We start from the raw sequence: 14,571 nt of genomic DNA on the forward strand, positions 1-14,571 counted from the left end.
TTCAGAAGAAGTCCCTGATGCAGCATAATAATACATCACACTTAAGATGTACTGCACAGACACACACAGGCTGTCTGATATAATGGTGGCTGAAGTCTCATACTATAATCCTATATCTTCAATTCTTCCTGGTATTTCCAGAGGATATTATTTTAGATTATTCATGCAGAAAGACACTTTAGGCCATCCTGCCTTCACTGCTTCACAGTCATAAGTGGGGAGGCCCATAAGGATACATGTGTTAATCCAAACTGTTAAAACGGAACACTAACCAGAGGACACAGACAAACACACAGGGAGGGTATATGAGATTTAGGATAGGATACTCAGATTTCCTGCTCAGACATCCTTCCAGAAATAGCTGGAGGAGTTCCTTACATGGGCAGAAGGCCTTCTCTCTGTAGTTTTTATTGACACTTAACAAATATGGGTAGACAAGATTTGTTATTCAACAAACCAAGGGCATCTTTGGAAAAGCAAGTATTCAAGTGCTTTACTGTATCCTGCTATGGTATCCAAAAACATGAGAGTTGTGCATACACTTTAACTTTCAAGAGGATCCTAGTGCCTTAGTGATATTCAAAGTACAGGCTAAGCCCTATAAGCCCAACAATCTGAGCTTCATCTTTAGCAAGCTTTACCCGTGATGCCCCTAGTGTCAGCATGCAAGTGTTCACCCAAGTCAGCCTTGGTTTGCCATCCAGTAATCTGCAGCCACTATGGCCAGCCGATCATCTGCAGAACACCAGTATTATCACCGGTGTCACTGTGCTCTAGCTTGCTTTGGACAAATTGACATTTTAAGGCAGATGTACAAGGTCCTGAAGTTTGAAGGCTCTGATGCTGGTTGGGCTACATTATTAAGCAGTAGACTATTCCAGATGGGAAAAAGGAGTGTATGTTTTCCATAAACATTTCAGGAAAGTTTTACTGAGCTCGAAGAGAACCTGATTACATCTTCAGTTCTTGGGAAGTGCAAAAGCAGGTCATACCAAAGAAAAGAAAGGTTTTGTCAAGCATAAGGGGACCTGCCATTAAATATTTTTAAATTAATTTTTAAATAATTTTTAATTACGATCCAAGTTGCCCTTTTATAGTAACAAACTGCAATGCTGTGTGCTGCCTTCTTTTATCTAATGAGAGAAAAAAAACAATATTGTTTGCAAGTTGCAAGTGTTCTACAGTGCTAGGAACAAAGATTTAAAAGCAACGGACCAAGCAATGTATCCATTAAGCACATCTGCCCAAAGAGCTGATGAATCACTCAGATCCAGACTAATAGTTTGAGCCCAAGGCCATGCCGTTAGACAACTTTGGCCAGAATTCTGGTCAGATACCAGAAGTGTCAGTCCACAGTTTTCCAAGTATCACTGTCATTGAGAAAGCTTGGGTCCCCCGGGGGTTTCCTCACCATGATGCAGAACAGTGACCACTAAGAAATGCTGGGTGACATGTGACTTGTACAGCTCAGAGTGTGTATATTTAATGGGAATATGGACATGCTGGATTCCCAAGAGGTGAGACCTAGCAACAAGTGAGTGATTTCAAATGATTAAACAATGAGTCTGGCTGAATCATAATGGATATTCCACACTGGATTATACAATAAGTTAGATAGTGGCATTTTAATAATAATGATAATAATAATAATAATTGATTATTATTAGTATTATTGTTATTATTATAGTATTTACCTGATGCTTTGGAGGCTTGGATCAGCTTTTCATCATCCTTCCAATAATCTGAGAAGTAATGTGTAGCCTGGAAAACCATTTGTGCAGCACATTATTAGGTTACAATACTCCTCTCAGCTATAGTGCAACTGCTTTTAAAACAAAATATAACAGTGGAAGTACTGTACAAGCACAGTTCAAATAAATGGAAAGTAAGTTAAGAATCCTTTACCGTGACACCTGGAAATCCATTGTAGCTCTCTGCATATTTTGCAATTTCCTGACTCGATTTCTTGCCACGCAGATACGTGCATCTTTCATAAATGACACAAACTGAGGAGAAGACAAGTCAAAGTAGCTGACTGATATCAAATTGGGAAATAAATGTCTAGTATTAGAAGTACAGTAAGGTGGTTGGAGTCTGCTTTCAGCATTAAAGACAGAGTTGGATCAATTTCTTGACAACATTAAAAACATGTCCCCTCAGCAAACATCATTATTGTCACTCATATGATGCATGAAGAAATCATGCCACAATATCTTGGTTCCATTTCATTCCTTTATGCATTTCTTGTACAAAAGAATGGAAAGCTTCATAGCTAAAAAGGAAAAAAAAATGTTTTGCACTTTTTGTCAAAGTTAGAACAGCAAATCTGAGAGAACAGTATTATAGTGAGACAGGATAAGCTAATATCCTGTGTGCTTTTGCAATAACTAAGGAGCTCTGGAGGTCCAACAGACTGTGGCTCACATTCTGATGTTTCAGCTTGGCAGATCATGAGCTGGATGCTCAACCACTCAGACTGGCTACGGTACCACTATAATATAATAATAATTGTTTTGTAGGTAACTCTAACCTGAGCTTTCAGTGTGCAACCCCAACCCCCACCCTCAGGATTTCAGTACCTCTTTATCCAATGCAGGTTAGCAGGGGTGCCTGAGCCTATCCCAGCAAGTAACAGGCGCATGGCAGGGATACACAATGGACACAAGGTGTGGGGTTGCCAGTCAATCACAGGGTAGACACAGACATAAACACGGATGCACTCACACAAGGGATAATTTTCTCACAAGGCCAACTAACCATCCTGTAAGTCTTTGGACTTGATAAAACTTTTTGTTAATCCTGTGGAATTTTGTTTATCTTTGAAACTTTAGCTTATCTCAAGGCTGTAAGGGAGGGAAGGCACCGTGATTGTCACGGTCGTCATCCCTCCTCTAGAGGACGCTCCTACCTTTTTTGTATTGATTTTAGTTTAGTACTGTAAGCTGTGTTTCCTCCCTTTTTTGTTATGTAAGCCTGACGTCTCCATAGTTCTGGGCTCAGCATTGAATTATGGACGTCTGAAGGCCCGCCGATCACTAGGCTCAGGAGTACATTGAGGACATTGGCCTTATCCCCTGACTTCTGGCCTCTGAGCCTGGGGCTCATGTTCCTGGTCCTAGTTCACCCTTCCCTGGTTTTCAACTGTCTTTGTCTTGGATGGATCTCCCAGCTTTTGGATTTCGGACTGCACCCTGACTTCCTGTTTTGGACTTGCCTGGATTGGTTGCCTGCGCTTTTCCCTCGAGCACTGGATTACTGCCCCCTATCTGTCAACCTGAACTAACCCTGCTGTGACTTTTCCTGAGGTCCGTTTTCCAGTCTGTTCCGGATTATACCGTCATGCATAGGGCCTTTACAACAAACCCCATGGGAGTCTGACCCGGCTTCCGTGACAGTGATCTCTGGAATTCTGGTCAGTCAGCTAACTACAAACTTCTTTTAATAGCTGATTGTTCTGAACATGATCTTAACCATATACCCTGTCAAATTCTTTGTAACCATGGAAATCTTGACGTTACCGAGCTGTATAAAGGTAACTGCTTGCTTTGTATTCTCTGAACATCCGTACTATTGTGATGATCCTTGTACGCATTTAATAAAGCCTCTCATCCGGGAGCAAGAACTTTGTGAACCCATGTGAACACAGGATGAATGTACAAATTCCATGCGGATAGCAGCCCAGGAACTGAACCCAGGGCTCCAGTGCTGCATGGCAGAAATGCTAACCACCACACCACCATGCTGCCCCACTTGACCTTATATTTTTTTTTTTTTAATTTGCTCATTTTTTTAGATTTTTTTGTCTTCTAAAGTAAACAAGGTGCTTTCCAATGTGTACAGGGATTATTTCTTCTTACTCTGGAAACCATTTGGCATGTTCTTTCCAAGGATCATCTTCTGTTTCCCAAAAAGCAAGACTCCCTGCACAGCAGAAACACTGCACAATATCCTTCTCACCTGCACAAAGAGAGAATACAGAAGTCATCGCTGGATTGACTAAATAGAGTAACAGTTCAAAATGTGCAGTGTGCAGTGTCATTCAAAATGGGTTAAGTGTTAGAACGACATTTCAGAAACATTACGTGTTTTTCAGTTTCCTTGAAAAACTGTAACGGAATTAATATTGATAAATGAAGGCTATACCTGGCTGAAATACAGCATCAGCACATTCACTGGACAATGAGTTATAAAAAGGAAGATTAAAAAAGGTTTTCACTCGTAGCTCTCAAGCTTTATCTTCAATTTTCTACGGTGCAATCTTTTTTATGGAAAATGTTCAAGTAGGGAACTGCATCAGTATGCATAGACTGCAAAGGAACAGGTTCATCCCTTGCTGAAAGGTAAAAAAACACTTTTCCTGTGGAGACTTCTTTGGCTGTGAGTGAGAGAGTTAAAGTAATAAATAAAGCTTAGGACAACAAAAGACACAGTATGTAAGAGTAGATAAGAAGAGTCTGGGACCAGAGGAGGAAATGGGAATAAAGCAGGTAAGAATAAGTATCCAAACTAAAGGAGAACAGGAAACAGAGAGGTGTGGAAAGCCGAAATCTACAAATGAATGGAGAGAATTGAGAAGGAGAAGAGTCTGTTGTTAAGGAAAGGTGAAGGTGTGATCAAAGTTGAAGGATAATATTGGTTTTGGACATTTTTCTTCAACAGGAGTTCTGAAACTCCTCTGTGAGGACACATATGGAGAGATTAGAAAGATCACGGCTGTTAGAGGTGAAATGGGGAACTATCGGTTCTGAGAGCTTTGACATGTTCCCTGAAATGGTGTGCCAGTCTACGTCCTGTCTCACAATCTCAGCAATGTAAATAGCTGAGCATTCCTACATGAGATGCAGTAAATTAGGTTGCTGGAAATACATGATATGTATGATATTGCATGACATTGATGATGATATTAATGTATGATATTGATATGATATTGCCTTGAATGTGTGTAATATTGCATATACTGCAGGTGAGAAAACGAGTTGTGTTGCAGAGGAAAGTGCCTGGTGTGGATGATTGTTATCAGCAGCTAAGAGCTGTGAACACGAAGGTTGTGTAGATTAGATAGTCAGTAAAACAAGATGATGGGACAGTCAGGAAAGAGGGTTTTTGTTTTAGATGTCTTTCTGCAATAGGAGTCCTGAAACCTCTCTGTGTGCACATGAAGGTTGCAGTAGAGGGGTCATCTTATAAGATGGGTAAGTTGTCATTAATGGTCCTGGGAATAGAAAAGGTATTGTGGTGGTAGGGAAGCACCAATGAAATGTAGTTGTGAATCCGTTGGGAGTTCATATTTGGGTTGATGGTCCGAGGGCTATTTTTAGTTCAGATGAGGTTCCTGTCAACAATTCATGTTGGGTATCCTCTGTCAATGAAAAAAGAATGAATGAGGGTTTATGGAAGTCCATGTCATCACTGCATAGTGCTGGAGCCTGAGGAACTGTGAAAAAGGGAGGGAGTTTTTAATATTTACTGTATTAATCATTGGGTTTGTAATAGACAGAAGTAGGGAGTTGTGGATGGTTAATGGAGACGTTTACTGTATGTCCAGAAATGGAATGTCAATGGAAGATATTTTAACTGTATACTTAAGGGATGGGTGGAAGTTAGTGAAAATGTTGCAGGAAATGCTCAAGTTGGTCGTTAGAGCATGTGGCGGCACTGATGCAGTCATCAATGTATCATCTGTAGAGGTCAGAGACAAAGCCGGTATTGGATGTTAAGAAGCATTCTTGTACCCAGCCAACAAAAACATTTGCATACTTTAGATGGATCCTTTTTTTCCTATAATCTCTTTTCTATGCCTGCAAATTTTACATTTCGTTTTTACTCCACCTTATACTGTGCCTGGCCTCTGCAAGCAGCAAACATACTGAAGAGGCTAGGTACTGTATAGTATGTGTTCCACAAGGTCGGGGAATGCTTAGCAGCCTCAGCCCTCCACTTTTGTCTCGTAAGAGGTCACTTTTAGGTTGTGACGGCATGTTGGGCTTGCACAACATGTTTGACTGGTTCCACCGGTTTTAGGTAGCGTGAGAAACAGGGGTTTGTTCTGCCCAGTGAAAATAACATAGGCATGCCTCATGCTCCCTAAACCAACCAATTTCAGCCAACCCTTAAAACTATGAAATGGACATTATCTGTTTCTTCATAATGATGCTTTTGAGCTTTGCAAGGTAGACACACTCAACTGCTTATTTATTGAAGACACTTGGATGACTCTTATGGACTGTGTAATAAGTAGGTGTTGTACCTGTGAAGAAGAACCCAGCACTCGCTAGAGCAGCAACGTCAGCTTTGGCATAGGTTGGCCAGTCATGGAAGGATTCCAGGCGTGTCTCCTCAGCCTTGTAAAATTCTCGTCTTTCAGAAAGCATAATGGAATTCCTCTGGACTTTCAATTCATATTTAGAAATGTTGCCCACTTCCTTTCCTTTCAAAAAGTCACACTCTGGCTTCAGCTCCTGGTGTTTGACGTGTGGCGTTTTTTCGAGACTGATTGTGCACATTACCAGCCCACAGCAAAAGCACTGAATGCTGTTTTTAATACCTGTGAAGTAGAACCCACTGTTGGCCATTTCATCAGGGGACCAAGATGAGTAGGTTTTAAAGGTGTCAAATGTTTCCAGTCTCTTGATTTCATTCCTCATCTCATGATTACTGCCCTTGGGCCTCTGGGCTCGTATTTCTTCAAATTCTTTTTCCATGTCAGGCACAACTTTAAACATGTCCATGTTAAACATGGATAGCTTGTCCTGTAAATCAAAGGGATTTAACTCCCAGTCTGGTGGTACAGTTTTGGTCTTTTCATTCTCTTTCTCCATTTTCTGAATTAAGAAACAAAAAAAGAAGCAAAAACCAACAGAAGTATTAATACCACCAACATAAGTAAAAGCAGTTTCTCTCTTTGGTTCTCATGTGAAGTTGCAAACAGGAAAAACTAAACTTTTTACACAAAATGTCATCCATCGCTCATTTATTGGAGGCCCAAATTGCTTCATTTACATACTATGTTTTTAAAAACATTAAATTAAATAAAACGAAAACATATTTCATTCTTGGATTTTGGCAATGAACGTGTCAATTAAAAAAACTAAAATTCTTCAAAATAGCCAAGAAGGATAACAGCAACAGGTTTTGTGATGCTCAGCAACATCACTTGTGATCTACAATCATTTGTTTCTCTGTTTTTATTATTTATAAAATAAAAAAAAATACTTTGTTGATCTATTTGTGAATTTGTTATTTTGAAACTATGCAAACATTTAGTTATTTTTTAGTTTTTTTTATATTTAGTGCCCACTGTTTTTTCATTTAATTATTTGTATTGTAATACCCAGTTTCATGTGGTAGATTCACTGGCTGTGCTCTAAAGGCTATTTAGTATTGTGTGTATTGTGATTTACAGCCTTTAGTTTTGGTGACTCAAACTACATAAGAAGTGACTCATCTTTTGAGTAGTGCTGACATAAACACAGGAAATATTTAAAATTTTAAAATATACATGTCTCTTGTTACAGTCTGGTCTCTAAACATCAGATATGGACAGCATTAAAGATTATTCTTACAAGCTAGAACTGAAAATAAGTTCAACATTAAAAGGAAACTTCAACGTTAAAAAGAAAATTTATTACGTTAATGTTTTAGACTCAAATTCTAGTGTATCTGCAACCACTTTCTTTGCTAGAGTGCCTTGGATAATTAAAAAAAAACAAATCTCAACCTAAAATGTCACAAGTGGAGAAGCAGGCTGGTCTTTCATGACAGAAAGCCAGTTCTCTGAACTGAACCTGCAGTATGTCAGACACAAGTTTTTAACCAGGCACTGTAAAATCACAAACACAAAAACAGAAAGAGAAACTTTGCTCACCTAGCAAGGTGTTTGTGTTTTAGCAATATATTCAGATAACACAAAGAAAAGATAATAAAAACCCTAGCTGATTAGTGTGTAACTTTAGTTTACCTTATGTATTAGAACAATATAACACTAGATTGTTAAAGATTGAATGTACATCAGGACACACAAGCTCATGTGTACACACTGTATATGTGGTAAACATATGAGCTTGTGTGTTAAAATATACATACAATCTTTTACAATCTGTGTGTAAACATTAGAAACTACAAAAAAAAAAATCAGATTTGTAAGGCATAAACTCTCCTCATGAACCAACTTTTGAAGTAAATACATAATGAATACAGGACACACACACAGACAAAACTCACCTCAACCTTCACCTTCAACAAGTGCTTAAGAATGACCTAGGAGGAAACAGATGTCACTGTTTTTATTCCTCTGGCTCCACCCAATCTGTCACCCTATGACAAAAAGTTATCCAGTTTAAACAATGATAGACATAGCTTGCTTACACCCTGAGGAGTAATTCAAGCACACTGAACTGGGCAGAATGGAGGTGTACTGGTTAACATTGGTGACTTGCAATGCTGGGACCCTAGGTCCAATTCCAGACTTGGGGTGCTGTTTGTGTGGATTTGTGCTCCCAGTCTGGTTTCCTGCCATACCCAAAAACATATTGGTTACTTAATTGGGCTCCTGGGAAAATTGGCCCTGGTGTGAGTGTGTGTCTGTCTTTGTATCTGTGTGTGTCTTACTATGTACTTGCATCTTGTAGTAACAGAAACAATAAGGTTCTGGATCCCGAGATGAAGTTAAACAGATGAGTTTATTGCATGCAAGGAACAATAAAGCCGAAATCTTGTTTCCCGCAAGAAACAACAAAACCGAAGTATTGTTCAAAGTGCCGGTACAAACTTAAGTTTATATAGTCCTTCCTTGATGCTCTGATTCGTCATTCATTATTATGGTAAAGGGGGGAAGTCAAGTGTTTGACCAGTTTACAGCTTTTTGGCCAAATGGTCAGGGATTAGTTTCCAGGGGGTTCCCTAGTTCTCCTAGCTTGCATCTGGAATCCTTATCAGTTAACCCCCTTCCTGCCATAAACTCCAGCCTTAGAAGTCTAATCTTCATGCAGAAAGTACTTAAATCTTACCCCGTCTTCACATCTTACTTCAATCTCTTCCAGGGTATCTCGCCTTACGCCCATTGCTGGGATAGAGTCCAACTTCCTCATGACCCCGTATTGGAAGACGTTTTTAGATGATGGATGGATCAACTATTTGATATCTCTCTACATTAACCACCACAATAGCTATAGACGGATCTACCAACAGGAACAGGAACAGAATAACAATAACCTCTGAAACAGAACTTCAGAACTCCATGCAGCAGGAGATGTAATAGGAAACCTTACTATATTGCTTTAAATAAATACATGTGTAGCGGCAATGCTTGTTAATAAGACAGAATTAAGCGTTGCTGTGCTTTCCTAAATGAGGCCCCATCTCACTCTCCATCTCTGTGGTGCAGCCACAGAGAAAGTATTCATGCAGGCTGATTTAAGATGTTTTCTTTTGATAAGGGACAGCTCCCAAACGGGGATGCACTTAGCTAAGCCTGGCTATCATGATCAACGGTCATCCATTGGCGCCTATCTGTCTATGGAGTGCCAAATGGACATCTGGACTGCATTCCTAAGTGTCAGGAGTAAGTGACTCATATCTCACCTTGATCAACCAATCAGGGACTAGCAGGGCGTGAGAACACCACGTGGGTCTCCAATGCCCGCCAAACTCTCAACCAATCAGCACACATCTGTGTCTTGGTCAAAAAGGGAGCGCAAGCTCAGATCGGGGCTCTCCTTGGCCATTTTCGCGCATCCTCAGAGACAATCACGTGACAACTGCTGTTGTCTGCACTGGGACTTGGACTTTGCGCGAGGCCGAGGATCCCATACGTACTCAGAATTCTACCAACATGAATGCTCTGCTTGATCAACGGCAGCCTACAGTTGGACCCTCGTCGACAACCTGAATAGCTTATTCAGAAGCACCGCTGGACCGGGAATGAACCAGCTTCTTCCCGAGTAAAAGAGTGACTTGCGAGGACCCACGGTCACACTCTGTGCATAGAGACTTTCTACTAGCCAGCCAGACTGCTGGTAGATCCCCTAGGAGCAACGATTGCCCTGCGCGCCGCAGTTAGATTCCTCCGCCCGTCCTACTCCGAGCTGGACCTCGACTGGTTGGCCGGTAGCCAGAGGACGCCGGGACAGCACCCATTGGACAACCGCTGGAACAGAGGCTGCAACAAAGCCTGTCAGCTGGTTTGGTGTTCGTGCCGGGAAATTCCAAATCCATACACAGTGGATAAGTAAACCCCATGTTCTACATTGCGTCTCGAGAATTCAATTGTACCTCAACACAAGTTGTTATCAATTTAATTCATGAGTAATGTATTTACTTCCGAGTTTAGAGTAACAGTGGGTAATAACACTGATTAGCGATTTGGTAACCGAACGATATATATTGACATATATTCTCTGTTGTGTATCTCTTTGTGTTTGCATCTCTTCGAGATTATATACCAATATGTTCTCATAAGTTCCAAAATAGTGCAAACATAATTAAAAAAACAGTATATTTTCAATGCAATTTAGGTGTTTTTATGTAATGCAATTTATTATTTTTCTGTTTCTTTAACCCTCTGTTGGACTTGTCCATTGAAAAATCAATGTCTAATATATTTTTCATATTGATCTTTTTTGAAACAGCTCTGAAGAAAATGGTCACAGCACATTGAAGAAAAAATGTGTTTGTTACCTACCATTAAAATATTGATACAAATGTAAGGAGGGAGCAGCAGGAAATGAATAAACCTGATTTTGAGGCATGTGAGTCCTTCAATATTGTGCATAGTGCTAGAGAAATACTAGTAAAGTTGGAGTCATATTTGTCAAGACATTTTTATGAACAAATAATATAAAACTGAATGACACAATATATTAAATAACACGTAACAGTGAAATACACATAAAGATGTATTTAGTGTTAGAAAAAATATGGTGATAAATTTAACCTTACATAACTGCTTTAGCCTAATGGCTGGAGGGGATTTTTTTCATTTTTCAAAGTTATTGAAAACTATATAAAACTGTTTAAAATTATATTTTGTAATATGAAAATGAACCCAAAGCTGACTTATATGAATATATCTATGAATATATTAAGAGAATTCAATATTTATGTGAAATTCCGCTACTTAATACAATAAAAAAGTCTGCTACAGAGACATTACGGTGCAGAAACAGGCAACGGATGCCTGTGATAATTTATCATTATAAGAAAAACAATGTGAGGAACAAAAGCAAGTACTTTCTCATCATTTAACTCAAACCGTGGAGATTTTGAACATTCAGGATGTGGGTGATCATATTGAATTGGCAGCCAATTCTGGAGCCAGTGATCTGGAATTTTGTAATAATACATTAAACACAACGAGTTTCCTTACCTGATCTAATATCTGATATCTATTATCTGGGTCAAATCTGGGTCACAGAATTAAAAAAAACATAAGTGTGTGTGCACAACAGGTGTCAGGGACTCAGCTGACTTTAAGTCACAGAATGGCCAGTGTTTCCTTAGGTCTGGTGCATTCATTTTTGTTCTTCAAGCTTCCCCTTGATCAGTAAGACAATGCATTGTTAGACCTGACCATCTGCATACAGAAGTTTATTAATGAGGATCAAGAAGTTAGCGCTGCTCACACCCACAATATCAATGGGTCACCTCCATACTGTACATACTAAAACTGGTTCTGAACCCTAGCTAGGGGTCCTTCATAAGCCCCAGTCAAGAGGCTTTGGAAAAGGATCTGAGAGGGAAGAATTGAGGGAGAAATAGATAGCTGTGATGGACCCAGGAGAGGACTCCAGCACCAGGGACTCCTCAGAGAGTAGTGGAGGAAGGCCCCGGCATCTTCTTCCTCCATCCTACCCAAAACCAGATCAACTACTTTGTTTCGGACAGCAAGTCCTTAAGACCACTGAAGGACAACAGAGTTTCTTTGCTGTGGTGGAAGGAAACAATGAGTGGTTTCTGGAGAACAGCAATGGTATTGGGACAGATGACATGAAATGTATTCAGTAGTACAAAGTTTAGAATAAACACACAGTAGTATTGCCAAGTTCCTTAGTTTACTTCGCCCGTTTGGAGTCAACATGAAAGAACGGGATGTGTCACTACTTTTGTGCAGGGATCGACGAGATGAAATGCAATTTCATCAAACTACGAGGCGAGAATGATTTTTTTTTAATACACTTAGCCACTGGAAAAGAAGCATTGACAACAAACAGCATTTTGATCCTTAGCTGTGTAACAAACGAGTGACTCATTACCTTTTTTATAACGATGCACCTTGAATCCTTGCGCACTTGAAGTCCACACCTGAGCTACATCACTGAAGTGCAGACTTGGAGGAAGGGCTCAGGGTGCAGTATGAGAATTGGGACATGGTATGTGTCTGGTGAATACTGTGGGTTTTCTTTGATTGGCAGAATGTTGTCATTGCTAGAGAATACAAAGGGCAATTATATACAGTAGGTGAGCTCTCTTGTCTATTTGAGTGCATCTGTGGCCTTTGGAGATATAAAGAACCTGTTGCAGGTCCTAGCACCCTTGAAATAGCTAGGTGGCGATGTAGTCAGCTAAAAAAGCTAAAATTATCCCGTATTTAGGGTTTGCCATCTGTGACACATCCCCTGCTAGGTGGCTGTTTTATTGGGTTCCTTTCAACAACACAGCTCTTTTTTTTGGACATCCGAAGAAATCTTTTCTTTCTTCTCTTTTCAACATGGTTCCTTTGCAGCCTACGCATGCTGCCGCAGCTACCCACCTGAATTCCTCATCGTATTCAGAAATGAAAATATTTCACTTTACCAAGATGCTTTAACGCTACGAATCTTTTGAGGAGCTTTGTACACATGAACGCTCTTTGTCATGGCAGAGGAAGTCTTTGGCATTAATACTGTATGTGTAAATAAATACCACAGATCCCTAGATCTGTTGATTTTATTCAGTGCTTAATTTTTGGTAGAATATTTTGTAAGATTTTATTTTTGTACAAAAGCAGGTTTTACCTTAAGGAAATTATATATTAACAGAATGAACAACATTAGACAACAGTGATTCTTTCTTTTAAGAAATAAAAAGCAGCTATATCACCCTGAAACTCATACCTGACAGCCCACTGAAGCTGAGTAGGTGTGAGCCTGGTCAGTACCTGGATGGGAGACTTCTTGGGAAAGCTAAGGTTGCTGTTGGAAGAGGTGTTAATGGGGCCAGCAGGAGGTGCTCACCCTGCAGTCCATGTGAGTCCTAATGCCCCAGTATATTGACAGGGACACTATACTATATTGAGGGGAGTCCCCATTACCTGTAAAATGTTTTGAGTGGAGTGTCCAGAAAAGTGCTATATACAGTAAGTGTAAGGTATTATTGTAATGCATACGGCCACCATTGTTTGTGAGAGCCGGCTTACCAGAGCGGTGACGTCACCGCCCTTCCCTGTGTATAGCAGGGACCGCAGCCGCAGGACTGACGGGAGATTTCCCTTTGGCTCAAGAGGCTGGGTCCCTGTTGAGTGATGCTGGAGGCCTGGGTTCGAGTACCCGACGGTGGGGGGCCGACCTGATGCGGCAGCGGCGAGGGTGCCCACGTGAACACCGTAGCGTTACGTTATTATTAACACTCATTGCTGTGTTACAGGCTCTGCAGCACAGTGCAGTGTATATCAGCTGTGTGATTCACTGGCAGATCAATAGACGATCAATAGGTGGCCCTTGTGGTGCGTTAGATGTTAGTGAAACGATTGCGTCGTGTAATCTGTTTCCCTACTGTTGATCATCTTTAAATCCACTTAACTTGGAATATTAATATAGAATTTTGTAACTAAAGGGACTTTTTTGTAGATAAAAATCAAAACAACAGAAGTATAATGTCTCTGTATATCATTAACAATATAATATTAATGTATGAATAATAAATAAAGAAAAATAATGTACATATATAGTAGGTAGTGGTAGCTAAAATATAAAAAAAACATGGTACAGTATTTCACCTTCTTCATAAACATTTTCTATATCAACATCTTGAACTCGGTCACTTTCCCCTCCCTAATTTTATAACAAAATTCCAATGGTTCTGTAAGTACCAAACACAATATTTTCTTCACTATGCTGTGGCCATTTTAAAAAGACAGCCTGTACTTCAAATGTGGAAATTTATTTGGCATTGCACATATTTCACAGGCACATTAATTACATAACCTGACTCGGTGATGCATGTAATAGTGTACACAGGAACATTCCAAGATTATGTAACTGGCAAGCATTTCACACTCCCCTGACTCAGTGATGCTAACAGGGGAAATGAGAACTATATATACTTTCTCTTCTGTTCTGTCTGTTCCAGCACATACAGTTTGAGAAGCTGTGCAGTTCTGCAGGCTTTCTAGTCTCCTTTTGCTTGACCTGGTGGCATTTCATACAGACACTGAACATGGGCAAGTTTGCTGATGAATCTGAACAACCGAAATCTGTGTGTTATGCACACAACCTGTTTTCTTCAGTGGGATATGATGAATTAAAAATCTCGTCTAGACCTCTTAGGTGCCTAAATATTGTCAATATGACAGGTGTAGGCCACACATTTAGTTATTGG

General features: G+C 40.0%; 1 protein-coding gene across 1 annotated transcript; it reads right to left on the minus strand.

Annotated features, from left to right (window-relative positions):
- Positions 1 to 1,890: 1,890 nt before the first annotated feature.
- Positions 1,891 to 8,232, minus strand: LOC148815814 (baculoviral IAP repeat-containing protein 1e-like). The gene is made up of 4 exons (XM_088904698.1): positions 8,221 to 8,232; positions 6,248 to 6,821; positions 3,858 to 3,957; positions 1,891 to 1,987 (listed from the first exon to the last, which is right to left on the minus strand). The coding sequence occupies exons 2-4, from the start codon at positions 6,816 to 6,818 to the stop codon at positions 1,891 to 1,893; spliced, it is 768 nt and encodes a 255-aa protein (XP_088760824.1). The 5' UTR covers positions 6,819 to 6,821; positions 8,221 to 8,232.
- Positions 8,233 to 14,571: the final 6,339 nt, after the last annotated feature.

Source organism: Atractosteus spatula, chromosome 24, assembly GCF_055471065.1.
Source record: "Atractosteus spatula isolate fAtrSpa1 chromosome 24, fAtrSpa1.hap1, whole genome shotgun sequence".
Lineage (NCBI taxonomy): Eukaryota > Metazoa > Chordata > Actinopteri > Semionotiformes > Lepisosteidae > Atractosteus > Atractosteus spatula.